The sequence below is a fragment of the Stenella coeruleoalba genome, assembly GCF_951394435.1.
Source record: "Stenella coeruleoalba genome assembly, chromosome: 20".
Lineage (NCBI taxonomy): Eukaryota > Metazoa > Chordata > Mammalia > Artiodactyla > Delphinidae > Stenella > Stenella coeruleoalba.
The window spans coordinates 27,508,024-27,535,919 of record NC_137166.1 but is presented as its reverse complement, the minus strand read 5'-3'; the positions used below and the strand labels follow the sequence as shown (position 1 = coordinate 27,535,919).

The window sequence follows — 27,896 nt, the reverse complement described above, 5'->3', positions numbered from 1 at the left end:
GAACAAGAAGAACAAAGTGTCTGCTGCTCAGAGGTTTGGGTCAGACTTGTGTCCTGCTTCTCTCTAAATGCTACCAACCTGGACTCTCCTAAAGTAGATGGAGAGAGGCCCTGATCTCTAAGTGCAGGACTGGCCCCATGTGGTGTGACTCAGCCTTTCCAGAAAAGAGTTTTGTGGTCCCAGGTGAGCTTGGATGGCTGTGTCAGACATCACATGTACACACACACACACACACACACACACACACACATAGAGACATATCCCCTCTTCACAGCGAATATACATTAGTACGTAAGTTTAATACCTGGAGATTAACAGAAATGACAGTAGGGCACAGATGCAACACAATAAAACAGGGATGGGGGGTAGGACTGGAGGGGGCAGAGGGACACTGGATATGATCACAGCAACCAAGGAGTGATTCTCTTGGTGCTCTGAGGTCATGAGACACTTGCCTCTTGTCACCAAGAAAACTGCATGGTGAATAAACCACCAACTCTGGAAGATAAGCCGTGGCACTACTGCGGAGCTTAGAATGGGGTGGGGCCCTCTCTGTCACAGTGTTAATACTCAAGGATGGCGGGCTTGGAGAGTGTTATGAAATGTCAGCATTTTGACCTGGCGAGAGGGGCCTATTTGGGATGTGCCCCGTTTACCTAACACTGGGTGAAGGAGGTCCCCACTCAGGGTAACAGGGCCCCGGGATACCGTGGTCTTGATCTGCAGCAGCACTCCACACCACTGCTCCCAGCCAGCTCCACTCTGTCCACTGAGCACCCTCTCCGCAATGGACCTAAGCCAGAGTGAGCCAATCGAGAGGAGGCGGGAGGAACCACGTGGTGGGATGGAAGGGGCAGGAGCTGGCGGAGGAGCAGGTGTGTCTCAGGCCGGGCCCTCCCCTAGGCATCATTGAGGCTGCTGTCGCTCAGGAGCACCTTCTCCCCAGGTCTGAAGGCCGGCATCCCAAGGTAGGGGCAGCTGGCGCAGCGGAAAGCATCACCCAGGTAACACTGTTGAAAGAAGAGACCATCATACAGGGAAGCCAAGTGTCAGCTCTCCCAGAGACACAGGCCAGGAGGAAGGGATCCCAGATTTCATAGTATGGCCACAGCGGCCTGAAGAGAACGACTGCGTACATTTGTAGGTCCAACTGGGATCCAAATACTAAGAGTCTTTAAGATCTCTGATTTCATGAAAGACAGAAGTCTAGAGAAGTTCCTTAGGTGGACATACTTCCATATTCTCAGCAGTTCAAATCACAGCCACACTCAGCAAATGGCTGGGTAGCATCAGGCCTAATGTGAAGCAGAAAGAAAGGGGCCAAAAATAAGAAATGACAAGTGCCTCCCCTACGGGCATGAGCGTGCTACCCACTCTCAGGAGATAACCCCTCTTCCCATTTCTACCTAGAGACACGTTCTCGCATGTTCACCTATTATTAAAATACTTGGGCAGTGAACTCTGTAGAGCTGGAGCTGGTCTGTGTTTAGTTTAGGCCTTTGTGAATACTGAGTAATCAACCAGATACTCACGTTTCCACAAGCCGACTTGGGCTGGGAGCTTATCTGGTCCCTCAGCTTCTCCTTTTCCAGTTCTTCTGCGAGGCCACAGGTGCTGGGGGAAAGTTAGCAGCTGATGAGCGGGACCTGCCACCACCCAGAAACTCCAAATCCTTGACAGACCTTTTCCCTGGGAGCCTTCACAGATATGGAGTATTGACCTTTCCTGGCCTAGTCAGGTTTGGGCTCCACAATTCAATGATGTATTGTTTGGAGATTCACACATAGACAGTAAACTATCGAAAAAGCCAGGAGAGGCTAGCACAAATTTGGGAGAATGGTAGCCTCTTGTAAGGAGAGGGAGGGAGGTGCAGCTGAGGGAGCACGCAGAGGCGACTTCTAAGGAACAAGTCATGTTCCTGGTTCTTCAGCTGGGTGAGCAGTACATGGGTGTTCATTTTATTGTTCTTTAAAATGTACTTATTTAGCATACTCTTCTAACCGTCTGATACATTTTACAATAAAACATGTTTTAGTAATTGTAAAGTACAGCGATTCCTTGATAATCAGAAGCCGCTGGCAGCCTCTTCTCACCCCAAGGCTTACCAGTTCTTGCAGGCCTTCCTCTTTTTCCCTTCCCCACAGGAAGCAGCCCGCAAGGAAGCTGGGTCTGGCTTCTTCATATCTTCTGGATCCAGCAGTTCATCTGAGTCAATGAGATCCTGGAGAATGTTCGAAGCCATTAATGACACAGTCATGGTCTCTGCTAAGGAACAGGTGAAGTGGCCACAGTCCACAGCAGCAGTTCGCCCATCTATGTAGAAGGCACCCATCATCCTACCCGGGCTTGATCATCACGCCCAAGCTGACCACACAGTGAGTACACTACGTGCACAGAAGCTGTGTTAGGCTGTGAGGGGGCTGGGGACTCATTTACGATGTGCAGAGAACATGTGTGTGGAGGGCAGGGAGGGAGGGGGCAGGAAGAACAAAGAGAGAAGCGTTATATTTATGCGAATATATAAAGGGCTGTCGTGTGAGAAAAGGGAATGGAATATTTTCTATATAATTCCAGAGGAAAAGGCAGATAATGATATATACACTTGTGTAATTCTTCGATAAACGTGTAGACAGTTAATCTGTAAGCTCTGTGAGGGCACAAACCGTCGCCTAGTTTGCTTACCACTCTAACTTCAATAGTTGTAGGAATGAAGAACTTTATTACAGAAAGCATTGATCTGAGTTGGAAGAGCATTACTGTTAAGACAGTGAGCATTTGGTGACTTGCCCAGACGAAGGAGCCAAAAAATATTTTAGCTGACAAACTCTTCAGGTTTACGCATGCCCACAAGAGTCTTTAATACATCACATGAAGTGAGAACAAGAAAATCTGCGGGGGGAAGGATGCTGAAAAAGAAATTTAAAATGCCACTAATGTGGAGTTTCCTTCTGAGTCAAAAAATGCCAGTGGCAGGCACAGCCACAAGGCTGGGCTGTAAATGCTTTCACACCTATAAACCCAGAAAGGCCGCTCCAAACAACAACATTCCCACCCAAAGTGGGGCCTAAAAGAAAGCAATCAGGTGACCACAGTGCTGACTCACCACGCTCTCATCCTCCATATCGTTGGCCGAGAGGGTCCAGAGCTTGGCAGCTGCAGGATCCATAGCAGGCTTCCCTGAATCCAACCAATGAAAGAAAACAAGCTCCAGAAAAGCAGCTGGGAACAAACTCCAAGCACATGTAAGTGCTTTCGACTGAGGCTGTGCAGGGAACACACTGGGCCGGCGGTCAAAAGACCTGGGTTCAAGGCCCAGCTCGACCACTTAGAAAGGCATGAGAGGAACCCACCACTTTATGGCAATAAAAGCCATCATTTGTTAAGCTTTGTGCCAGATACTACATTAAACATTTTACACACATGATCTAATTTAGTCCTGCTCACCACCTTACGAGGAAAGTTCTCGCCATCCTAATTTTATAAATGAGGAAAGAGGTTTAGATACTTAGGCCAGTTACACACAGCCACAAATAACACAAGTACAGACAGAGTCTACCTAACGCTTTTAACTTCCACTCCATATCGCTTTCTCCTCCTTCTCTTAGTTCCCATCCCTAGAACATGGGGCTAATAGGATTCCCTATACCCACTGCAGGAGATTTGAATATTAAACAAGAAACTGTACCAAAAAGCATTATAAATAGCAAAGCTCCAGTCACATGTAGACCTGTTACAGACAAGAAAATGGGTTCGAGAGCTGGTGGCGGCGGTGTAACAACAAATCAGTAGCAAATCACACCTCCTGATTCTCTCTCTGGGCCCCAAAGAGCTGAGGGCTCAGTGTGGGCCAGTCCACGAATGGGCCTTGGGGGGAAGTGCACCCCCCAGAGATCACTGTCACACTGGATGCTCAGATCTCCCACAGGGCAGGTCATCTAAGCTGCTCCTACCCATTCTGGAACTGTGACTCCAAAGGTTAGGACGTTAAAGGATTTCTTGAAGATTTAGGCTGGACAGTCAAAACAGAGCAGTGTGAATGTACCTGTAAATTTTTGCATACCTCACAGCTAGGACAATTTTTCTCAACTCAGGCATTAAAAAATAGTGATAGGAAGGGTGAGAATGGTGACAAAGGGTGGAGTGCAATCTTCTGAGAGGAGATATTTTTATAAGTGTCTTAAGATCCTCAAAGAAAAGCTGAATTCAGTGGCACAGAGAAAAGGACACATGGGAAGGGGAATAGCACACTCTTATCCACCATGACCGTCACTGTGAGGTCTTCTGAGGGTAAATGTCATAATTCTGGGGTCTGGAAAGACTTCATCAACTAATGAAGCTACGGGAGTCTGACCTCTAGAATCTGGAGACCTCAGTGTCCTCTGGTGCAGAAGAAGGGGCTGAACTAGGTAATATCTATGCATCATTTCAGTTTTGGATCCGAATATGCCCAGAACAACAGTACATTAAGCATTCTTCCATTTGGAAATGAGGGAAATTAAGGAAGGGAATGATCCTCTGAAGATACCACCACCTCATTCCGATCTCTGGCTCAGTTTTTAATAAGGCTTTTCAGGCCCACTCAGACAGAACAATGTCCCTAGGCCAGTCTCACCGGAAGACTTCTTGGTAGTAGAAAGCTTAAGTTGACTAGAAGAACCCACTTCAAAATTGGGCTTTTTTCCTGTGATCTGCACAGAGAGTAGGCTGTCACTGTGGTAACCCAGGTGTTCTCGGACAGACTGAATCTCCTCAGGGCTCAAGAACTTGCGCTGCAGCTGAAATTCAAGATATCAGAGGATTAGGCCACACTTCTTCTACAGTATGATGGTGTACTATGTCCCCCTCACAGGTGTCAAATGCTCACATCTGTAGTAAGCACACGACAGCAGGAGATCACAGACATTGCCTCGTGCCTCACGTTCAGTTTCTCACTGATCAGGACCCTGGAGTGTAACTTCTGTCTACATGTTTATGTTGAGCCTGCCCCTTGGAGAGTTTTATCAAATATCTGTCTATTAGGTACAAGGCACTGTGCGAGGCATTGTGGAGATTGTAATGATTATGATTATCGAGATGAATCGGACATGTTGAAGAGGCTGTTGAATGGAATCGAAGCCTGTGGCGGGGGAGCATGCCCACAGTAAAGATGCTAGAAATGAAATACACAGTAGAGAAAGAGAACCACAGGGGGAGGGAAATGCTTTCTATGTTCCTTGGGAAGAAGCTGGGGGTGCCGCCTCTATGTCCGACAATTATGGAACTGCTACATAAACCACCGTCCATCTAGAGCACTGAACGCCATTCCATCATTAGTAAGAAAGTGGGTCAGTACACTGAGGTGGATAATGTCGAAGACAGCTAAAGGTGGGGAAAAGAGCTAGTGACTGAACACTGTATACATACGACCTTGTTTACATTAAAAAATGTGTATACACACACACAAAACACACTTGTAAATACATAAAAAGAAGTCCGAACAGCCACACCAAAAAATGTATTGGTGGCTCCCTCTGGGGAGGAAAGTGTAAGCAAGGCCTGAGATGTCACTTTATATTCTTCAGTCTTAACTGAATTCTTATGAACATCCCATATTTTGGAATAAAAAATGGAAGAACTTTAACTAAAAAGAAAAATAAGAAAGGGTAGGCGTGAAGAAACTGAGGCCCCAGGTCATGTACAGATCAATGGTATAACAGCTATCGTGGTATAACACCTCTCACACAAGGAAATTTCAGCATTGGAGAATAATGTAGAACCATAAATACCTCTATTTAATGTTAATATTTCTAATGAATTGTCAGAAAAGGATTTCCCGCTCCAACCTATTCTAGCCTCCCACCCAAAAGCTGAGGAAAATACAGGCAACTGCCCTTCACTTAGGCCTAAGATTCGTGTCCACTAAGAGATGTGTCGCTCTCTCCCTGCCTCAGTGGTCACCACTAGTACTGAGACCAAAATACGTCCCAACCCACATGGGCCCAAGCTGAGTCTCTTCAGAGGAGATTGATTTCAGAGGTTTCATCCTTCGAGGCATCTGGTTTCTCCCATGCAGAGCCCTTCTCAACTTGTTTCCTAGTTGAGTGACACTGATCACCTCACCTTCAGGGTTGTTATTTCTCCCAGATTCTCTCTGTATCGTCTGACAAAAGAGATACTGGGTTTAGTCACCCAAGGCTTAAATTCCCAGCAAAGAAGGTCGTCTACAAACATACCTCTTTTACTTCCACAAGACCAGAAAGAGTCAGGGCTGAACACAGCTTAGATGCCGTCTTCACTTTGCTATTGTTAACTGCTAAGAGGAAAACCCCAGTTAATAGCTTTATAGGTCAAAGCAGGAAAAATAATAAAGGCTTTCTGCTATTCAGGTCAGCAGGCACTAAAACAATAATAACCTATTCTGTTCAATGTATATATATTTTAGTGATAATATTTTAATTGGACAACTCCTTTTGGTTGTTCAAAGTGCTCTTACTGATGCTCTTAAGTGTCATATAATAATTCCATTATTATTGCTTCATATCACTCTCTGTTTCTTTGAAAAACCTAACCTTCCAGGGGCTGTTGGATAATGACCAAGAGGCTGAGAAACTGTAAAGTATACAAGTATCTCTGTATAGTTCCGACAGACACTGTGTTTAGTCACCCAAGGTTTACATCCCAAAGAAGGCTATAGCTGCTATTAACATCACAAGCTTATATTTCCACATAAATGCCTTTACACATTTCAAAATACTTTTTTTTTTTGTGGTACGCGGGCCTCTCACTGTTGTGGCCTCTCCCATTGCGGAGCACAGGCTCCAGACGTGCAGGCTCAGCGGCCATGGCTCACGGGCCTAGCTGCTCTGTGGCATGTGGGATCTTCCCGGACTGGGGCACGAACCCGTGTCCCCTGCATCGGCAGGCGGACTCTCAACCACTGCGCCACCAGGGAAGCCCTCAAAATACTTTTATTTCTATTATTTGATGAAATAAGTCATCACATTTTGATAGAAAGTCTAGTTAAAAATGCTAAAAATCGGGCTTCCCTGGTGGCGCAGTGGTTGAGAATCTGCCTGCCAATGCAGGCGACACGGGTTCGAGCCCTGGTCTGGGAGGATCCCACATGCCACGGAGCGACTGGGCCCGTGAGCCGCAAGTACTGAGCCTGCGCGTCTGGAGCTTGTGCTCCGTAACGGGCCAGGCCACGATAGTGAGAGGCCCGCGCACCGTGATGAAGAGTGGCCCCTGCTTGCCACAACTAGAGAAAGCCCTCGCACAGAAACGAAGACCCAACACAGCCATAAAGAAATAAATAAAAATTTTTTTTAAAAAAGGCTAAAAATCTAGAATGATTCTGACAGCTTTACCACTGAGCAAAAAAGAGGTTTTTATTTCTTGGATTCTATCTTTACTTTCACATGAATCGATACTTAGCTCATCACTGTCAGACTTCTAGTCACTATTTTTTTAACTTTTTAGTTTGAAATAACTATAGATGCATAGGAAGTTAAAAAAAAAATGTTCAGGGAGGTCTCAAGGCCCCTTCACCTCTTCTCTCCACGATAATATCTTACACAACTATCATATAATATGAAGACCAGGAAGTTGTCACTGATAGTCCACAGAGCTTATCCAGATTTCACCAGTTTTACATACACTTGTGTGTGTGTGTGCGTAGTCTTCATCACCACAAGGAACCCTCACATCACCCCCTTTACAGCCTCACGTACCCCCTTCCTCCCATTCCTAACCCCGACGATGGCCAACCTGTTCTCTGTCACTATAACTTTGTTATTTCAAGAACGTTATATGAACAGAATCATACAGCCTCTAAGCTTTTGAGATTGGATTTCTTTCACTCAGCATGATTCCTCTGAGAGTCATCCAAGTTGTTGCACGTGGCAATAGTTTGTTCTTTTTTTAGTGCTGCATAGTTTTCCATGGTGTGGATGTACCAGTTTAAGCATTCACCTGTTGAAGGATCCAGCCATTTTCAGATGAGCAGTTTCCTTCTATTTTACTACCTAATGGGTCAAATATCACAATTTATTCAGATGTGCTGGTTCAGAGTTTTATAATAATTCATCCCTTATCCCTAAGGATAAGGTTCAGTACAGGACTGTTGATCTCCAAATTATACCTCCTTCTCAGAGAGATGCGGTAAACATACCTAAAGATTCAACCCTGTTAAACTCTAGTCTTTCAGGTGAAAATTTCCTTACCTACAGCTGTCTCTACCGGCTCTTTCAGAAAAAGACATCCACTAGGCCGAAGGATCCGGGCCATCTCAGCCAAAATCTCAGCACTGTGCAGAGTGGTGCTTCCAGGAATTATACCCGACAAAATAATGTCAAAGCTAGATTCTTTGTGGGCAGCTGAAAAGAAGGAAGACTCTAATCAACAATCACCTTGGCCCCAGAATCTCCCAATCCCTCCCAAGTCCCCACAAAGGTTACATGCGTGGCCTTGTAGAATAAACACCTACCTGTTCAGCAAATGCTATTATACCACCGTTACTAGCAAGAGGGGCAAGGACACTGCTGCCCTGCTCTCCCTCAGTCTTACTAACTTCATCTCCTTTTGTATGCTCAGGGGAAAAAGTAAAAAAGGAAGGTGGACGAAAACCAAGCTTTTTTAAAAAAATGTGGAACATCTAATAAGAAATAAGAACTTACTTATACAAATCATCAACTATACTCCTAAGTCCACTGTATCTCAACTGAAAAAACTACTATCATGTGCCACCCCCCCAAAAAAAAACCTCAGCTATTGGGCTTCCCTGGTGGCACAGTCGTTGAGACTCCACCTGCCAATGCAGGGGACATGGGTTTGAGCCCTGGTCCAGGAAGATCCCACATGCTGCGGAGCAACTAAGTCTGTGCGCCATAATTACTGAGCCTGCGCTCTAGAGCCCGCAAGCCACAACTACTGAAGCCCGTGTGCCTAGAGCCCGTGCTCCACGATAAGAGAAGCCACCACAATGAGAAGCACGTGCACCGCAATGAAGAGTAGCCCCCGCTCACAACAACTAGAGAAAGCCCGCGCGCAGCAACAAAGACCTAGCACAGCCAAAAATAAATAAATAAATTTATTTAAAAAAAAAAAACAACAAAAAACCCCCCAGCTATCAAGGAACGACAAGAAATGCAGCACTGCCATCAAAACCGCCCTCCCTGTAAGACACCCTGGGTAGGTACTTACACTGCAACAGCTGGTTGATGTTTTCCACAGACACTCGGCCCTCATCGCCAGTTAAGGCTTGAAGCTTATCCACCAGATCTTTTAGAGCCTCCATTGGAGATGACTTATCCCAGACCACTGCCACAAACTGGCCAGCTGAGATCCCAAAATCTGCCATTCCTGCAGTGCTGTGGACCTAAAAGCTATGGGCCAAAGGAGAGTCAAGAGTGAGCAGAGACAAAACGCAATTCAATCCATGGAGTACCACCAAATGTGATTAGAATTGCAACCTAATTCTGACCTCCCACCAGGGAATGCTGACCACATTAGAAAAACTCACTGTAGATACCAGAGTGTGAATAAATAAACCCATTATCCCAAGGTTTCATAACCCCAACATTCCCAAATATGGCAGGTGGCTTCCTTGGTGAGAATCCTGACTGGACGGTCAAGTAAGGAGGTTGAAGGCACAAATATTCTTTTCTCTTTGGTATGAGACAACTCAGCTTGAACAGAATGTAAAACACACAGGACATTAATTAGGCAGAAGTATGACTCAGCAAGGGAGGCAAATAAATTGGCTGATATAACCCAACCACAAGCTTAGTGTATTTTTTAAAAAGAGACAATATATGTAAATTTAGCAAACTGAATAATGATATTTTCCCATTCATCAAGATATGAAAATTCAATTCTATTGACTCTGCACTGATCAATAGTATCTACTGCCTCTATCTCTAACAATTAACATTAGCCAGACTCTTCAAAGCATTTTACCTACATTATCTCAATTGAACCTCAGTACAACCTTAAACTAGATATTACTCCCATTTTACAGTCAGGAAACAGGCTGTTGACTTTGCCCAGGTCACACGACTAGTAAGTGTTGTGTGGAAAAAGTAAAAGCTGGGATCTGAATCCAAGTCTATATGACTGTAAAACCCATGCTTTTAACCTACGGAAATTTCCTCCTGCCGGGGTCAACTTTCTCTTTGACTTGATACTCAGATGAGTATAGAATGTCCTCACGATGCAATCAGGTCAGGAGATAGCAGTCTACTCAGTTCCCCATTTCTTTCTTAAACATTAATGACTCCAAGTCCCTGGCTTCAGACAGCTCTACCAAATGACATGAGACCAAAGCTGCGGGAGAGGGATCACACACAGATGGGTCTTAAGCTGAATACTTCTGTATTCTGCAGAGGTGGCTAACCCAGTGACAATTATGCCACCACAGACACTCCGGGACCAAGTTTAAGTCAGGCCTACACACTCTTCCTTCTTTAAAAATGTTCCCTTCAGGGACTTCCCTGGTGGTCCAGCAGTTAAGATTCCGTGCTCCCAACGCAGGGGGCCCGGTCTGATCCCTGGTCAGGGAACTAGATCCCGCGTGCCACAACTAAAGTCTCCGTATGCCACAACTAAAGATCCCGCATGCTGCAACGAAGATCCCACGTGCTGCAACTAAAGACCCAGCGCAGCCAAATAAATAAATAAATCTTAAAGAAAAAAAAAAGACATGTGAAGCAATCTGAGTGCAGAATCTTTAAAAAAAAAAATGTTCCCTTCAAATGATTTGCTCCTCAGCCTACAAAACATGCCTAGGTCAGCCAGTCATCCTTAAATACTGTAGTACTTTGATTTTGCTGCTCGTTTCCTAAGGCTTTTATTTTCTAGAGCAAAGTCGAAACTCTTCAGTCTTCTGGATTCAGGTGCTCCGTAATCTGGCTCCACCTGTATCTCCCACCTCCCCAAAGTGAATCCTTCCTTGTTGTATGAAAAATCTTGGCATTTTCACTCTATCATGCTTTTTATCTGGTTCCTTCCCTGTGGAATGCCCTCTTTATTATCCTGACCTGACTGCACGCCGTGGTAAAAGGATGCCAAGTGTTATCAGATAAACAGGATTCCTTAGTCATTGAATTGTGGTTTTTAAATCCCTAAAAAGCACACAATCAAGAACTGAAACTTTAAGCTTTCAACTGTAACATGTTGAGGAAGAACCCTTACAAATCTTTCAAGTGAACAACTCTGGATCAATCTCACATTTAAGAACCAACTGGGGGAAGATAGGAATATGGATTGCTGGGTATGACGTTATAAGAAATAAATGATCTCCTTCTAGAATGATGTTGGAACAGGCTCTCCCTTGGGACAATAGAAAGAGATGAGAAGTTCCCTTCCCACTACAACCTTGCACTGTACTCACAGAAAAATCCTCATGGAAGAACCGAGGGGCCAAAGGCTACTCATTAACTAGAGAAACACAAAAAGCCAGATGTTGAGACCTTTTCAGCAACCTTAATGGAGGCAGGGTTTTATTTTTTCATTTTTATTTTTTTGAATTTTATTTTTTTATACAGCAGGTTCTTATTAGTTATCCACTTTATACATATTAGTGTATATATGTCAATCCCAATCTCCCAATTTATCAGGCAGAGTTTCAGAGAGCACAGGTTTCGAATACGGATGAACTGGGGTTCTACCTATCACTAGATCTTCTATTTATTAGCTACATGACAATGGATCAGTGATTAGCCTCTTTTCTCATTAATAAAGTAGGGAGAATAATCTTATATTTTGCAAGGCTGCTGCAAGAAGTAAATGAGAAGGTAAAAATATGCAATGTACTCAGCAGGACCTGGCACACAGAGCTCAATAAAATAATGTTCTAAGAGAACTCTGAGCCTCCACTTCTCTGTGGCCAGTTTATTTGCCTTTGCTTCAAACAGTCCTATAAAATCTTGTTCTTCCTCCTCAGCCATACCTGCTGGGAGGACACCCCAGGGAGAAATGTGAAGCTCCTTTTTTATTGTTAAAGTTATACAACATAAGAGCTGCACTTTATGACATCTTATACAGTACTCCAGTGGGATTGTGTCTGTAAATTAGAAGAATGGAAAGTGCTTTGTTTTCCATATCCCCCCAAACTAATCTTCTATGGCAACAGGGAACTCATAAAATACATTTATTAAACATTAACTCTCAAAAAGACACAGCCACCACTTTCAGTCAGCGTTTTCCAAATAAAATGGGACACAATGTTCTTTTAAATATCTAAAAGCCGAAGTGTGATACTATTCACCATCAGAGTTTTATGTTGTTGTCAATGTCTTTTCTAAAAAAACAAGGAAAAAATGTCTGGCACCTAAGTCAACATACTTAGAAGTGTGACTCAGAGCCCAGTTTCATAAATAAAAAGAGGTGGAATAGAAGTCATTGTCACGTCACTGGACTTGTTAAGCATCTCTCCAACTCTGACTGCTGCACACACATGCCCACAGCCCTTCTAAAATGTTGTGGGCAGGTAGTGAAAGCAGATGTCTGAGAACAACTTCTGGAGATGCACTTCTTTATTTTTAAGGCACCCAGTAAACATCAAATCCTGAGGCATTAGGCTCCTTTTAAGGATGAAGAGGGCCAAAAGAAAATAAATAAGATTGAAGTTTGGGTATCAGTTCAAACCAAGGATCAAATCCTTTTAAGTCAAATGCATAAAAAATTCTAAGAATACTGACAGTTAACAGAAAGAAAAATTTAATTAAAATGAACTGACCGAAGTGCATGCACTTGCGCGCGCGCGCACACACACACACACACACACACACACACACACACACACACACAGAAAAAAAGGTGACAATCTGCAAGGAAACAGTAAACTCAAAGGAAAAGAAATAGAAGACTTTGTCTCCAGGCAATTAGGTGTGTGTCAAACTTAAGGGTTTCAGGAAGGATATCCAAGTGCTAGATTTTCCACAGGAAAGATTCATTCGAAGATAAGTGGACAGAACTCAGAAAACAAAACCTCATGGAGAGATCAGTAGTGCTTTACCGAAACCCAGAAATATGGATCTGAAATTTTAACATTTGGGGAGTAGTTTTGGCTTAGGGGGAGGCTTCCCCCACACTCACGCAGGGGAGAGTAAGAGGTTCTGAAAAGGTTGATAGGAGTGTGCAAAAAGACAAGGGTCTAACTGCACAAAACTTACAGAACGGCATGCTTAGCTCCAGCTGTTGGTTATCCCTCATCCCCAAACCATTTACTTCTTCCGACTATTATGAAGCCTTCCCTGGTGATAGGTTTCCCAGTGAGGCGCCTCGCATTTACATATCTGCTCAGTGACTAGTCCATGACCTCCCTGAGTCACGCAGAGCTTGGCACTCAATGTCAGAATAAAGGCCACCAGCCTTTCCCAAACTTGCAGATCGTCCAAATCACCCGGGGGCATTTGTTAAAATAAGATTCCAGGGCTAAATAAGATTCCAGATGTACTGAATCAACTCTCCAGGAGAAAGACCTCGGTATCCGATTTATTAACAAGTGTCCTGATGGTTTTTCCAATCCGGCAAGTTTGGGAATACTCAATTATATCAACTCAACACTTTGGAGGTTCAGGGAAGTCAAAGTTTCAAAATTACAACCTGGGGGGTCCAGGTACTCCCAAAGACGGAAACTTAAGCTTCCCTGATGTTTGCGAAGAGGGACTGAGACTCAAGGTCACAACAGCTGGCTACTAGCAGAACCGGGTCTCAGACTCCGGTCTCCTGGACCCCAGCTCAGCGCTGTCCCCCGGGGCCTCAGGCCGGGTCCGGCAGCGCGGGAGATAAGGCAGCTCGGGAAGGGCAGAAGCCACCACGCCAGGAGACCGGGACGAGGCACGGCGGGCCCGACCCCTCACACCGGCTTCCCCCGGGCGAAAGCCCGCTGTGGTCCTCAGGGAGGTGGCCATAGCCACGTTTCCGCCGAAGGACGAGGCTGGGGATGGGAAATGAGAGGACATGGGCAGAGGGTGGGCCGGAACAGGGGCGTTGGGGAAGGTCGGGCTCTCGGACCACCTGGTGATCGCTCACCTGCCGCCCGGGTCTCGCTCCCGGCTTCTCAGCATCGGCCGGCTCCGCACCTCGCGCCTCTCGCGAGAGGACGAAGCTCCCGCTGCGCGGGGAGGGCGGAAGTGGCCATGCAGCTGACTGGGTGCTATACGGCGCGTCGCTGTAGGCAGCGTGCCCGCTTCCAAGATGGCAGCGAGGGTGTCTGGCGCGCTCGGCCGGGCGGGGTGGAGGCTTCTGCAGCTGCGGTGCCTCCCCGGTGAGAGGGCGGCCGATCCCGGGAACGGGGAGGGAAGGGGAGGGGGCGCGAAGCCGATCTGGGCTGGGTGAGGGGCGGAAGAAGCCTCGTGGCGGCTCGAGAGCAAGGTGAGGTGAAGGGCATAGCGGCTCGCGCCGGCGCCTCGGGCTTGAAGTGGCCGCCTGGCTGGCTTCTGACCCCATTCTCGACCTGTGAGGAGCGAGAGCATCAGGGAAGGGTCTGTCACTCCCATTTCATGGAGTTGACGCAGCCCGAGAGAGGGCTGTGGGTGCCCAAGGTCACACAGCTCGGTCGGTTGCAGACTGGCACACTTGTACCCAGTCTCTTAACTCCATTGTCAAGTCCCTGGGCCCTGATCCCGGGAAACAGACACAGAGAGCGCCTAGTCTGCTTTTTCCCAAGTCAGTCATTTCCCCACCTCTTCAGTAATTCTTCAGTATCCTCGTACCACTTTTGCCACCATATAGTCAGTATTTTTGTTTATACGTCTGATTTCGTAAAAATATAGACGTTTTCTTAAAAGAGGAAGCTTTATATCACTACCATAAATGGAAAACCAATGTCATCTTCCACAAATAGAACGTATGAATTAACGTATTAACATAAATATATAACTAATGAAATAATATTCTCCTGTATTTCACCTAAAATCTTCTCGTGGACTGCAGTGGTTCTGCAATATTGCTTTGGGACCTCCCAGGTCCTTTTCGAAGTTTTATGAATATTTGGTCCGTTTTTTTCTGTACCTATGCTAAAATAATTGATATTTTCACACATAGGTGCTGTTTCTTTTAAAAATCATTTTTTCCTGATTTGGTCCACAGATTTTCTTTAAAATGAGTGCTGTTTTGTTGTTTCTATACAAAGCTCCAAACTAAATATGTTCAGTAAAAGTAATGCCTATGACCCAGAAAATGTACTTCGAGGTATTTACTCAACAGAAATGAAAGCAAAATGTCCACAAAAAGGTTTGAACAAGTATATTCATAGCACCTTTATAATAGCCAACAGCCCAGGTGTTCAATAGAATAGTGTTTCTTAGTGGAATGCTACTCAGCAGTAAAAAGTAATAACCTCTTGATTTTCACAGAAATATGAATCAATCTAAAAAGTATTCTAAGCAAAAGAAGTCTTATACATACACAGGATACACAGTATGATTCTATTTAGATGAAATTCTAGGACAGGCAAGACTAGAATGAAAAATTCAGCATAGTGTGGGTGGGGAATAACTGGGAAGGAATAAGAGGGAACTTTCTGGGGTGATGTTAATCTCTAGATAGGGGTTCAAGTTAGGCAGGTGTATACATTTGTCAAAACTCAGAATTGGCCCATTTAAGATTTGTGCATTTCATTGAATGTAAATATCACCTCAATAAAAGAACAGTAAATATTCAATAACTATTGAACTCTAGTTAATGATGTGCATGTTGAAATGTTTAAAGATAAAGAATTCTGAAGTCTGCAACAAATGCATCAAAAAATAAGATGGATTGGGGAATTCCCTGGCTGTCCAGTGGTTAGGACTCGGTGCTTTCACTGCTGAGACCCAGGTTCAATCCATGGTTGGGGAACTAAGATCCCACAAGCCGTGTGGCGTGGCCAAAATAAATAAATAAGATGGCTTGATGTATGCAGAGTGTGATGGATACACAGGTGTTCATGCCGCAATTCTTTCCACTTGCTTGTATGTTTGAATTTTTTTTTTATAGTAAAATACTGGGAAAGAAAATAGTATGAGCCTTTGCTTAGGAAATACAGTACTGTACTTTTCAAAACCCCTTTCCTAAAGTAAATGGGTGTTGCAATATTGCAGATGAGAAAACAGAGACGCCACATAACCACTAGGGAGTCAGTACTCAGACCTTCTAATTTATAGTCCAGTGCTCTTGCCATGATATATAAATATATAATGTTTTCAAGTCACTTTCATTTTTTTGTTTGGGCCTCGCAACACTCCCATTGAGTAAGTAGAGATTATTTCTCTTAATTTGCGTATTTTAAAGTCGTGCTCATTAGGGTGAAATGGTTTGCCCATTAACACACAGCTAACAAATGATGGAAACATGTCTAGAAGACAGGTCTTCCGTTTCCTGGTTCCTGCTTTTGCCACCACATCATGTCGAAAGGTTCCCAGTTTACCCAAGAATTTTGTGTGGTTCTGGTTTTCCTCTGCTTTTCTTCCTCCCCATCCCTCGTACCACTCTGGGTCTCAAAGGGTCTTCTCTGGTGAGTGTCCCTGGCTGACCAGCTCAGTTTGTTTCAGTGTCCCGCTGCCGACCAGCCCTGGTGCCACGTGCCTTCCGCGCTTCAGCTACACAGCTGAGGTCTTCAGATCAGCAGGAGCAGCAACCTCCCCCCTCTTTTTCTCAGCAACATTCTGAGACACAGGGCACAGAAGAACCCAGTCAGGAGTCTTCTCGTTCACCCCCCAGGTAGGCAGTAGAACGCCAGTCCACCCATTTCTGACCACTTTGCGTGCTTGGGTGAATCTGTGCTTCTCCTTCCTCTAGCCTCTCTGTTCCCTTCACAGCTTTCATCATTTTCAACCTTATCTTTGAAAGGAACCTGTTGTTTGTTTGTTTTATGAAAACGGTGCCTGTACCTTCTAAACCATTCTAAATAATACAAAGGAGTTCACAAAAGTAAAAAGATTATCAGAAATTGCAAACCCAGAGATAATGCTTTGTGAATATCCTTTTCTCTAACGTATTTCGTATATAACCCTGTATATATTATAAATGATTAATTACACTGTGCACTATACATGCTGTTCCAGAACCTGTTTGTTCACTCAATAGTACGCTTATAATGTCATTTCACAATCTATATTATTTTAATGGTTGATAGTATTCCAGCAAACGGCAGTACCAAAATTTATTTGACCTGTCTTTTATTGATGGGTATTTAGATTTCCTTCACTGGTATGAAAAATAATGTGATAAAGTAGATGATTCTCTCAGCAGTGGGAGCACTGAGTCAAAGGATACGCACATTTTACATTTCGTTACACATGTGAGGCCAAATTGCCCTCCAGAAAGGAAATAATAATTTACATCTCCGTTAGATGTTTCGTCTTTACTTAATCCTGCCGCTGAGAAGTTCCTCTGGCTCTGAAATTGGAGTGTTCCCAGTCATTTGTCTGGTCTCCCAATGAAAGTAGTTTTCATTTCAATTCAACAAATATTGTTTGAGGATCTACTTTGTGCCAGGCCCTGTGAATAACGTAACCGTTGTCCCTGTCCTCAATGGAGTTACAGTTTGGTACAAATCCAGATAAAGAAACAATGTGGTAAGGCTATAAACTGGGAAATCCAGGGTGCTGTGACAGCATGCACCTTCCTATCACCTGACCTCCTCGCTCATGGTTCCTTTCTCTCAGTGACTCTATGGGAGGCGAAGGATGATATGATTTTTGCTCTGTTGGCATTCAAATGCTGATACCGACACATAAGTAAATGTCCTCTCAACACGTGTTGAGAGGAGGCACAGAGCCTGTGGTTTCTGGCCAGGCACCTGTTGCATGCCAGGCAGCAGGCGGTGAGGTGAGGTGAGGTGTGCCGGGCTCCGTCCCCATGTCTCTCTTGCATTTGGGTCTCAGGTACACAGACCAGGGCGGTGAGGAGGAGGAGGACTACGAGAGTGAGGAGCAGCTGCAGCAGCGCATCCTGACGGCGGCCCTGGAGTGTGTGCCCGCCCACGGGTGGACAGCAGAGGCAATTGCAGAAGGAGCCAAGGTGTGTATGGGTGCGGGCGGGGCAGCCTGACCAAGATCAGCCAGGAGGGAATCACAGCAGCCAGAGCAGAGGGCTTTCTCCAGCCCAGCTCAGAGCCCCAGAGCTCCTCACTGCTGTACGATTTTCTGGTTCTGTGTTGTTTGTTTTTCCCCAACAGTGTAGAAATGGCTTTGTTTTTTAATTATTTTTTAATATAAAAAGAATATACCGTGGAGTTGGTTCTTGGCAGTTAGGTTCTAAAGGCAGCTCATTAGACAAGAATTGCCTATGATCAAAACTGCCAGGGGCTTCCCGGGCTTCCCTGGTGGCGCAGTGGTTGAGAGTCCGCCTGCCGATGCAGGGGACATGGGTTCGTGCCCTGGTCCGGGAGGATCCCACATGCCGCGGAGCGGCTGGGCCCGTAAGCCATGGCCTCTGAGCCTGCACGTCCGGAGCCTGTGCTCCGCAGCGTGAGAGGCCACAACAGTGAGAGGCCCGTGTACCGCAAAAAAAAAAAACCTGCCGTATTTCATTGACTCTAAGATGCCATTGGTTGTAAGAAGCGCCATTATTTTATGCATCACTAAAAAAGAAAAATGCTGTCTGTTAAACTGTGACGCATCATCAATTTATGATTCACACTGATTGTTTAAAATGAAAAAAAAATGGAGATCCTAGAATTGACAAAATGTGGTGTTTGAAAACTCCCAAGAAGGCACCACCTTGGAGACCAGCACACCTCATTTTTCTATGTAAGTCTAATAATCGGTGTTTCCTCCTGCAGTGGAGCAGCCCGCTCCTTTAGATTAAGCCATAGGCTCGCGTTTAGGCCTCATTGTGCAGAATCATCAAGCATAGCCACATGCCATCCTATGAAAGGTCTGTGAGGATGGAGACTGATGGAATTGCAGATTCACATCTCCCACCCCAAGCACGTGACATATCTGCTCCTGAGATGGGACAGTGGGCAACTTTGCTGCTTTTTTAAAATTTAACTGTTATTTCTCTTGTCTTCTCTCACTCTCCCGAGAGCATGTATGGTAACAGAAGTCACATAAGTGGAATGTGTATACTATATGATTCCACTGCGTGCTCACTGTGAAAGCTTTGAACAATACAGACAGATATAAAAAAGATAACAAAGATCAACATTTTGATCTTTCAAATTAGAAAAAAACCCCTTTCGTTTATTAATCATTCACTCTTTAAATATTTATTGAACAGAGAGTGTGCTAGGTCCTAGGGGCATCATAGTAGTCAGGGTGGGCAAAGTTCTGCCCTTGTTGAGCTTCCAGTGTAGCGACATTAATCACATATATACAAATACATCTTTATAAAATGTGGTAAGGGCTATCAGGAAAAGGTGCTATTGTGACATGCAGTGGAGGGACTGAATCTAACTCGGGGTGGGGTGAGAACGTGGTGAGGAAGGGCTTTGGAACTGAGAGCCGAGGAATGAGAAGGCTTTACCTGATTTGGTGGCGTGGGGGATGGACAAGTCCAGACAGAGACACAGCATGTGCAGAGTGGAAAGAAGCCTGCACATTAGAGGAACCGAAGAAGACCATCATGCCGAGAATCAGGAAGAGGTCTGAGCTGAGTGAGGCTGGGGAAGGGTCAGTTGAGGCCACATCAGGCAAGGTCCAAAGGTCATGTTGAAGAGTTAGGCCTTCTTTTATTCTAAGAATAATTGGAGGCATAGAATTCAATTTGACATTTCAAAACCATCACTTTGGCTGCTGGATGAAAAAGTATTGGAGTCAGAGAGTCACTGGGAGCGGCTGCCCGCCATCCAGGAGAGATGAGGGCTTTCTGACCTAGAGCAGGGGCAGTGAACGTGGAGACAAGTGGGTAGATTTGGTGAGAGAATGACATAGGAGGGAGTGACAAAATGCCACCAGAGCTGCCTGCCGGTTTGCATGCGTGGGTACATGGTGGCGCCGTTTTCTTAGATGAAGGCCACTGAAGAGCCAGGTTTGAGGAAGGCCCATGGGTACAGTCTTTTTTTCTTTCTTTTTTTTTTTTTTTTTGCGGTACGCGGGCCTCTCACCGCTGCGGCCCCGCCCGTTGTGGAGCACAGGCTCCGGACACACAGACTCAGCGGCCATGGCTCACAGGCCCAGCCGCTCCGCGGCATGTGGGATCTTCCCGGACCGGGGCACGAATCCGTGTCCCCTGCATCGGCAGGCGGACTCTCAACCACTGTGCCACCAGGGAAGCCCCATGGGTATAGTCTTGAGCTTTGTTGAATTTGAGGGGTCTTTGGGTCGGCCAACGGGGGACCTCAAGCATACAGGCCTGAAACTGGAGGAGCTGCCTGCACTAGAGTATATGTTGGGGCATAATCCACATATGTATGTGGTCATTAAACCATGGAAGTGAGTGAGATTGCCTAGGGTGGCATGAATGTGCCTAGAGTGTCATGTGAAAAGAGGGAGGAGTCTAGGTCCTCAGGGACCACTGACATTTAAGGGTGGGGTGGAACAGGGTGGGGTGGCAAAGAAGACTGAGGTAGAGGAGCCTGCGCTGGAGGCAAAGCGGGAGAATGTGGATGAGGCAACTAGACATTGGTGACTGCAGCGGCAGCCGTTTGAAGGGAGTACAGGTCCAAAATAACTGGTGGGTTGAGGAGTGAGTAGAGGTCAGGAAGTGCAGAGGCGTTTGGCTGCGAGGGGGAGAAGAGAGCTAGTATACTAAGCAGGGGAAGTGGGATGGAAGTTTGATGAGCATGTTTGAATACTGGCAGGAGGGCACAGAAACACCGGTGACGGTGAAGATACAAGAGAAAGTGGCAAAATAAGAAACGTGAGGTTCCTTGAAGGCAAGGATTATGAAATCCGGAAGACAGGTGGAAAGACTAGCCTTCGATGTATTAGGGGCAAAGTTGGAGAAGACAGCTGCAGGCTTAGTTTCTAGAAGAACCTTTAAGGAGTTCCCAGGGAATGGCTTCTGTTTTCTCTGTAACGTAGGTGTGGTTGTCTCCTGATCGTGAAGTTAGGAAACAGTGGGAGGAGACAGAGGTTCGGAGGTAGCAGAGAAGGTTTGAGAGAATCATTACAGAAAGGTGTGGAACCAGGGGAGGACAGAAATGTAACAGGATTGTTTGGAAAAATCTGATTCTATTGAATATTCTATGGTTAAATTTTTCACTCTTTTTCATATGCTTTTTTCACTCTGCATATCTCCATTCATACGGCTGCATAATACCTATTGCATTTACTTGAACTCAATTGATAAACATTTGGGTTGTTTCCAATTTTTTTAATATTATAAGCCTATTTGTACGACAGATTTAAGTACATTTCTGGTTGGTTTCTTTAGGACAAATTCTGAGAGGTGGAGTTGGTCTTTCAGGGAGTGCATCAGTCAGAAGAAATCACACCAGTTACTCAAATAGAGAGAATTTAACACAAAGAATTGTTAACTAGATGTGAAATTGGTAACCAGGTAACTGAAAGGATAAAAGAACACTAAGGTATGGTAGAGGTAGCACCTGCAGGGAGGAGCTGTCATCCCAGGGGCTAAGGAAACAAAGGGAAGAGCTGGAATGATTACAGCTAGGAGCTTGAAGGAGAGTCCCTGTGGCGCTGAAACCCCCACGTCTCCGGAGGACGCGCTCCTCAGCGGGTGCTGGTGTCGCTGACCTTGGAGGAAGGGTCCCTTGGGGCTGGCACTTGGCCTCTGGGGTTGGGGAAATGGCAGAGCGGCTGGGAGGGCTGGGAGAGGATGGTGGCTCGATGAAACTGGGTCTGCGCCTGTCGAGAATACTGCAGACTGGGTTCAGCTGCTGCCACTGGACAGAACTGCTGCGGTGGTGAAGGAGGGCGCTGCTCACACAGACCGCTAGCAGACGGGAAGTAAACCGCGAGGAGCCAGGCCCTTCCTCCTCCTCCAGCCTTGCAGTCTCCCTCTAGAGACCCTATCAGCGGACCTAACATGGAGCCAGAAGTGTGGCTTGCAGAGGAAGGGCAGGTTTGGAGCTGAGAGACAGTAGCTCAACAACTGGCCCAGGGAGTGTGTATGTTTTCGAGGTTCCTGTTACATACATGTTAGAGGCAGCATAGCCTGGTGGTTAAGAGCTTTAAGCCTCGGTTTCTGTAAAATGTGGATGATGGTAATACCCACCTGCTGGCGTTGCTGTGGGGCTGCAGCAAGGTCGTGTATATAGTGCGCTCAGCCAGGCACCAGGCACACAGGGAGCACGGTCACCCTTAGTACTGATGCTCCTGCGGCTCTGGTGTTGAGGTGAATATTGCCAAGCTGCCCTCCAAAACGGCCGTGTACTCCCACCAAAAGAGAGGCACTTTCCCAATGGTGGGAATTTAGAGTTAATGGTTTTTTTGGTTCCTTTTCTGCCCTCTGTCCCTGCTGCTGTCAGGGTTCTCCCTCCAGTAGCTGCTCAATGAGTCCTGTATGTGAGGAATAGTAAAGGATCTCTGTGGCTTTGTTAACTCTTTGACAACTCATTAGGAAAAGTTTGTGAGGGACTTTCCTGGCAGTCCAGTGGTTAAGACCCTGTGTCTCCAATGCAGGGGACGCGGGTTGGATCCCTGGTCGGGGAACTAAGATCCCACATGCTGCGGTGTGGCAAAAAAAAAAAAAAAAAAAAAGTTTGTGAGACTTTTTTTTTAAACAACTGAGAGACCTACTTTCCAAGAGGCTTAGGTTAAGTGAGTTGTTGAGGAAGAGAGTTATGAGCGCTCTTCCCAAGCCCCTTTTTATAATAGTTACAACTCTAGGTTACAAGTGTCAGAACTCAAACTCAACTGGCTCAAGCAAGAAAGGGAGTGTTTGGCTCATTTAATAACAGAAAAGTCTGGAAGTAGCTCTGGCTCGGTGTTCTTAGATTGTTGCTGCTGGGAACTGTCTCTACAGCATATCTGCTTTGCTTTCTTCTCTGTGAGCTTCATTCTCAGCAGGGGCTTCCCATGCAGGACTAAAAATGGCTCAGCAGCCCCAGAGGAAAGAGGGTACTTCTTTCCCATCGGTCCTAGCAAAAGTGTGGAGGCGGCCTCGTAGGGCTGGATTTGGTCACGTGCACGTTCCTGAACTAGTTGCTGTGAACTCCACTTATCTAGGTCTGGATCCCCTGCTTTGCATCACACCCAGGGGCTTGATGGAGTGTGGAGGGACTGGTGGTCAGCTTCTCCCAGATCACATGGACAAGAATGAAGAGTGGGGTGTCCCACTGAGAACCAAGCTGCTGTTACTAGAAGAGGAGGCACTAGTGATGAACAGGCGGCAAATGTCCACTCCACCTACCCGCCACTTTCCCGTTTTCCCTCTCCCCCTTTGTAGTCTCTGGGTCTCTCCAGTGCGGCTGCCAACATGTTTGGGAATGATGGCAGTGAGCTGATACTGCATTTTGTGACCCAGTGCAACTCTCGGCTCACCCGTGTGCTGGAAGAGGAGCAGAAGCTGGTACAGCTGGGCCAGGCAGAGTAAGTCCCATGGCGTCATTGCTCGGGGTGGCAGCTAAGGTTCAAGGAGCTTAGGCGCCACTAGCTGTCCCCAGGAGGCCAATCCAAGCAGAGCCAAGAGGGTAGCACTGAGCAGCCCTGCTGCTCTGCTGGGACTGAAACGCAGCTGCCTGTCTCATCAGGAGCTGGTGGGGCCCTCCCCACTAGGGCTGAGTAAACGGTGTAGCACCGAGCCCATGCCTTTGATCCAGAGACACAGTGTTTTCTTTTCCCTCTTCCAGGAAGAGGAAAACAGACGAGTTCCTGAGGGATGCTGTGGAAACCAGACTGAGAATGCTGATCCCGTACATTGAGCACTGGCCTCGGGTACAGAGTCCACATCCAGGCCCCAGGGCAGAAAGTATTCATGTTTATGGTCCTCGGCACCTTCACTTGGAGGGTCTGGCACACTGTTCAGAAGTCAGCTCATTAATCTCCACAAAACTAGGGATTCGCAGTGCAATTGGTGGAGCTAGGTTTCAGATTTGCGAGAGCCAAAGAGAGGACCTCTGAGCCATCTGTGTCTCAGTTCCTGGAAACGTGGGTGGCGTGGGTCCTAGATCACGTCCTGGGTGGGGTCTTAGTGGCCCGAGTGTGCCACCAGGTCTTCAATGAGGAGGAATCCATGAAGGGGATTAGAAAAGTCAGAAGATTTTACTGGCCATCATCATTAACAGGCCTGTCGCGTTCTAGATCTCAGGGAACTGGGACCTCTTTTCAGTATGTCAGTGTGATGCTTAGAGAATTGGAGTATTCATTCCAAGGGCTTCCCACTCCCCTTTTCTAAAGGTCCTTTTTTCCTGTTTCAAAGTGTGTCACAGTGCAGGCCATTCTCTCAGTTAAGAACTCAAAGCACATCAGCACTGAGAGGGCCTACGGATCATCTAGTGTCCTCTGCCCAGCTGGGAGACGGCTGAGCATGTAATTTCAGTTGTGGGCGGGAGTGAGGGAGTACAGTCCAGAGTCAAGTCCCATCCCCTGCCCATGCTCACCACGCTTGGTTTCAGATCTCCAGCTTGACCCTTTCCACCTCAAATTCCACCCCCAGACTCCCCAGCTATCCCTGCTTCTTCCTCCATGTTACAGAATGGGGTGCTCTCAGTACTCAAAGCCACCAGTCTAGAGCTGGCTGTTTGCATTCCCAAGTCCACATGCTAGGGATTGAGAATCTGACTGGGTCAGCTGAGGGTCGGATCTGCCCCGGCTCCCATTAGCTGTAGTCGGGAGCATTAGACGCCAGGAGCTCACACGAGTGGGTGGAGATGGTGAGTCTCAGAAGGAGGGCCGGGCAGGCCCCCTTCCGTACCTCCAGGGGGAGGTGAGGCACTAGCCACCCGAGCCCGCCGCTGCCGGTGTGCAGTCCCACTCCTCTGCCGTCTCTCCTCAGGCGCTCAGCATCCTTCTGCTCCCTCACAACATCCCGGCCAGCCTGGGCCTGCTCACCAGCATGGTGGATGACATGTGGCATTACGCTGGGGACCAGTCCACTGACGTGAGTGCTCTCTGCAGGCCCGCAGGCTACTGGCAACGCTTGGATTAAGCATTTCCTCAGGAAGTTTGTGAAACTTCTTTGATAACAAATCCTTCACGGGACTACAGTGTCATTCCCATCTTGGAAAGGGGAGGCTAAGGTATGAGGAGGGTCCCTCCACAAGCCACGGTGGGATCTAGGTCATCTTCATTCAGGGACCAGTGCCGTAGCCATGAGCCATTGGTATTCCTTCCCCCACTAGACTGGTGACAAGGCATCAGAGGGCCTTGTGATTGGATTGCCATTTTATAATCATTTCCCCCTCAGTCTTCTATGATTTAGATTCCGTAGCAGACTTTCTCAGTGTATGTCTTTTATGAGACTGATTAAAAAAAAAAAAAAAAAAGAATGCCATGGAGACACTCGTTGCTTTAAAAAGAAACTCTCTCCCTGTAGTCCATGTTGGCTTGCTTCGCTAAGAGATCAATAAGCCTTTAAACAGGCACCAGGAAAGAATCTGACTTGTTAGTGCTACCATATTTCTGGTAGGAAATTAAAAAATAAAAAAAAAATATATATATATACCTTCATAAAGGAAATTAATGTGTGATGGTACTTTGTGGAATCCAGGATGGGAGGCGAAAAAGATGCTCCCACCACAGTTATAACAAAGTGCTTTAATAAACTTCCATCGTGTGGGAATATACCACCAACAGAGATGGTAGGAAAATGAAATTAGAAAGCTAAGAAATCAGAGGGATAAAACACAAAGCAGCCGAGCTAGGGCTCTAAAGAGTGGTTCGCCAGGACAGTCAGAAGTTGCTGAAGGACTTGAACTCTCAGCTCTTCCTAGGTATTCCAGTCTGTCCGTGATGCTGTCTCAGCCCTCACTTCACTGATGAACACGCGAAGGTTTGGTCATTACTGCCTGACCACAGGGCCTCCCTGGAACTTAGATGTCCTGAGACTTAGGCTTTTCACTGGCGTTTCCAAAGCCGAGTGGATGTAGCAAAATCACGTGGGGCGCTTATGAAACATCCAGACCCCGGCACTTATTTCAGACCTCTGGACTCTAAGAGGTTGGGCCCAGTAGCTTGCATGTTTAATCTCCCAGGTGATTCTGACACCCAGCCTAGTTTGGGAACAGCAGTTTTGTCTAGAGGGCCATGTGTATCTGTGAGGAAAAGAAGAAATCAGGAGGAAGCCCAGGAGTGCCAGTGGCTTTGGGTAGGAACTACCCAGACTTCCCCCAACCTGCAGCAATAGTGGTGACCCACCTCTCTGATGGGTTTCTTTGCAGTTTAACTGGTACACCCGCCGAGCAGTGTTGGCTGGCATCTACAACACGACAGAGCTGGTGATGATGCAGGACTCCTCCCCAGACTTTGAGGACACTTGGCACTTCCTGGAAAACCGAATTAACGATGCAATGAACGTGGGCCACACTGCCAAGCAGGTAGCTGGGGGCTAGGCATTTGGGAAGCCTCCTCACTAGGCACACTGTCTTCCTTGGGCCGCACTGGTCACTTGTCTGTTCTCTTGCTCCCCTTTGACTTCAGCTGACAGTCCCCAGGGCCTACCCTGAAAGCCACACCTGGCCCATTTGTGATTGTGTTGTCCATGGGCTCTTCCTCCAGTACACAGAGCCCTCTTGACTCTACCTGTCGGGGCTAATAGGCCTACTGATTTGTCCTACCTGTCTCACCTTTGAGCTAGTGGTGGGGGCCTGAGAGAACCTGACTCTGACTCCTTTTAGGTAAAGTCCACCGGAGAGGCACTGGTGCAAGGACTCATGGGCGCAGCGGTGACAGTGAGTACTGCCCAGCTCATCCCTGCCCATCCATTCTCACGTGTGTCACTGACCCCAAGTAGTTTTGTAGCCTTAAACTGGAAAGCTAATAATAAGACTGACAGTGGTTCAGTCCCAATCTCTAGATCCCAAGTACCCCACTTCTATTTTTCACTGGCATCAGGAAACGGTGCTCACTCCCGGGACCCTGGTATGTCAGATCTCTGCATCATAGCCACGCATGCTGCCTTGGAAATCTCAATCTTTCCCATTGGAGTCCTAGGGTCAGGGCAAGGTCTCATCACTCTCTGTTTCCATCCCTTTGTCAGCTCAAGAATTTGACAGGTCTAAACCAGCGCCGGTGAGCAAGAAAGGGTGTAAGCTAGAGTGCCCAGAAGAATACCCGAGGATATATTTAAAGGGCTTTGAAACGTATGAGGTGCCGTCCATGAAACAGGGTGTTAACGAGAGAACACCGAAGGCCTCTACACACTACCACAGCCACCTGGAAACCACAGGGCACTGGAGGATAGATACAGTTGTAGCCCAGGGTTGGGCCACTTTTTCAGTTCCTAACACCGGGCCCGGCCTCCTGATGCCTTTCTGCATTGCAGCTGTGTGATTAAAAACTGCAGCACTCAATCAAGCATTCAAGCCACAGAAACCCAGCACACCCCTGTCCTCGTCTCTCAGGCACCTTGATCATGTCTTAACCTGCCTAGAAATGCTCTCTCGGGCTCCCAGGTCAGAGTCAGGGTCTGAAACCACCCCAGGTGGCAGCTCATCTACAGCACAGCACAGGCCTGTGCACCCAGAGGGAACCATGCTGCCCTTTCCTTCTCTGGTGTCCTGAGATGCTGCACTGGAAACCCCTCGCAAGCTGCCTCACCTGAGACAGGTGCGTGCTGGATGGTACTGCCCAGCCTGGCCAGAGGTGTGATTCCAGGCCCTGTGTCGAGTTACACCAGCATGCGTTGCAGGACTATTCATGAACTTAGAGTCTGTAAAAATTATAATAAATATGTTTGAAGCAATTTCCTGTTGTGTAGGTAGTTTCCATATAGACCATGGCAGGTATCCAAGATGCCAGAGTGAGACAACAGTGTTGTGGAAAAGGCTTGAAACTAGCAGCCAGGAGACCTGAGTTCTGGTCCTGGTGCTGCCTAATACTACTGAGCAGTTAGGACAGCTCTGCATCTGTGGGCCCAGGCTT

The 27,896-nt window shown here is 46.7% G+C and overlaps 2 protein-coding genes across 3 annotated transcripts; one reads left to right on the top strand and one right to left on the bottom strand.

Annotated features, from left to right (window-relative positions):
• Nucleotides 1-280: 280 nt before the first annotated feature.
• On the bottom strand, nt 281-14,093 carry CIAPIN1 (cytokine induced apoptosis inhibitor 1). 2 transcript variants are annotated; one of them, XM_079908746.1, is made up of 9 exons: nt 14,014-14,093; nt 9,181-9,362; nt 8,202-8,354; nt 6,213-6,292; nt 4,613-4,775; nt 3,104-3,177; nt 2,106-2,221; nt 1,533-1,614; nt 281-1,010 (listed from the first exon to the last, which is right to left on the bottom strand). In XM_079908746.1, the coding sequence occupies exons 2-9, from the start codon at nt 9,335-9,337 to the stop codon at nt 900-902; spliced, it is 936 nt and encodes a 311-aa protein (XP_079764872.1). In that variant the 5' UTR covers nt 9,338-9,362; nt 14,014-14,093; the 3' UTR covers nt 281-899. The 2 variants fall into 2 exon arrangements, with proteins under 2 accessions (XP_079764872.1, XP_079764873.1); XM_079908747.1 differs by having other exon boundaries at nt 6,213-6,289.
• On the top strand, nt 14,070-27,896 carry COQ9 (coenzyme Q9). The gene is made up of 9 exons (XM_079908745.1): nt 14,070-14,248; nt 16,515-16,683; nt 17,850-17,985; nt 23,263-23,405; nt 23,666-23,750; nt 24,811-24,915; nt 26,195-26,350; nt 26,651-26,704; nt 27,013-27,896. The coding sequence occupies exons 1-9, from the start codon at nt 14,179-14,181 to the stop codon at nt 27,046-27,048; spliced, it is 954 nt and encodes a 317-aa protein (XP_079764871.1). The 5' UTR covers nt 14,070-14,178; the 3' UTR covers nt 27,049-27,896.

Bases quoted from the DNA above. Each gene is read 5' to 3' on its own strand.
- CIAPIN1 (XM_079908746.1), bottom strand. From the start codon at position 9,337: ATGGCAGATTTTGGGATCTCAGCTGGCCAGTTTGTGGCAGTGGTCTGG. The intron at 1,615-2,105 runs GTAAGCCTTGGG...ACTTTCCCCCAG, and splicing joins AGGAAGGCCTGCAAGAACTG to CACCTGTGGCCTCGCAGAAG. The intron at 1,011-1,532 runs GTGAGTATCTGG...TTCTTTCAACAG, and splicing joins CCAAGTCGGCTTGTGGAAAC to TGTTACCTGGGTGATGCTTT.
- COQ9 (XM_079908745.1), top strand. From the start codon at position 14,179: ATGGCAGCGAGGGTGTCTGGCGCGCTCGGCCGGGCGGGGTGGAGGCTT. The intron at 14,249-16,514 runs GTGAGAGGGCGG...AGTTTGTTTCAG, and splicing joins GCAGCTGCGGTGCCTCCCCG to TGTCCCGCTGCCGACCAGCC. The intron at 17,986-23,262 runs GTGTGTATGGGT...CCCCCTTTGTAG, and splicing joins CAATTGCAGAAGGAGCCAAG to TCTCTGGGTCTCTCCAGTGC.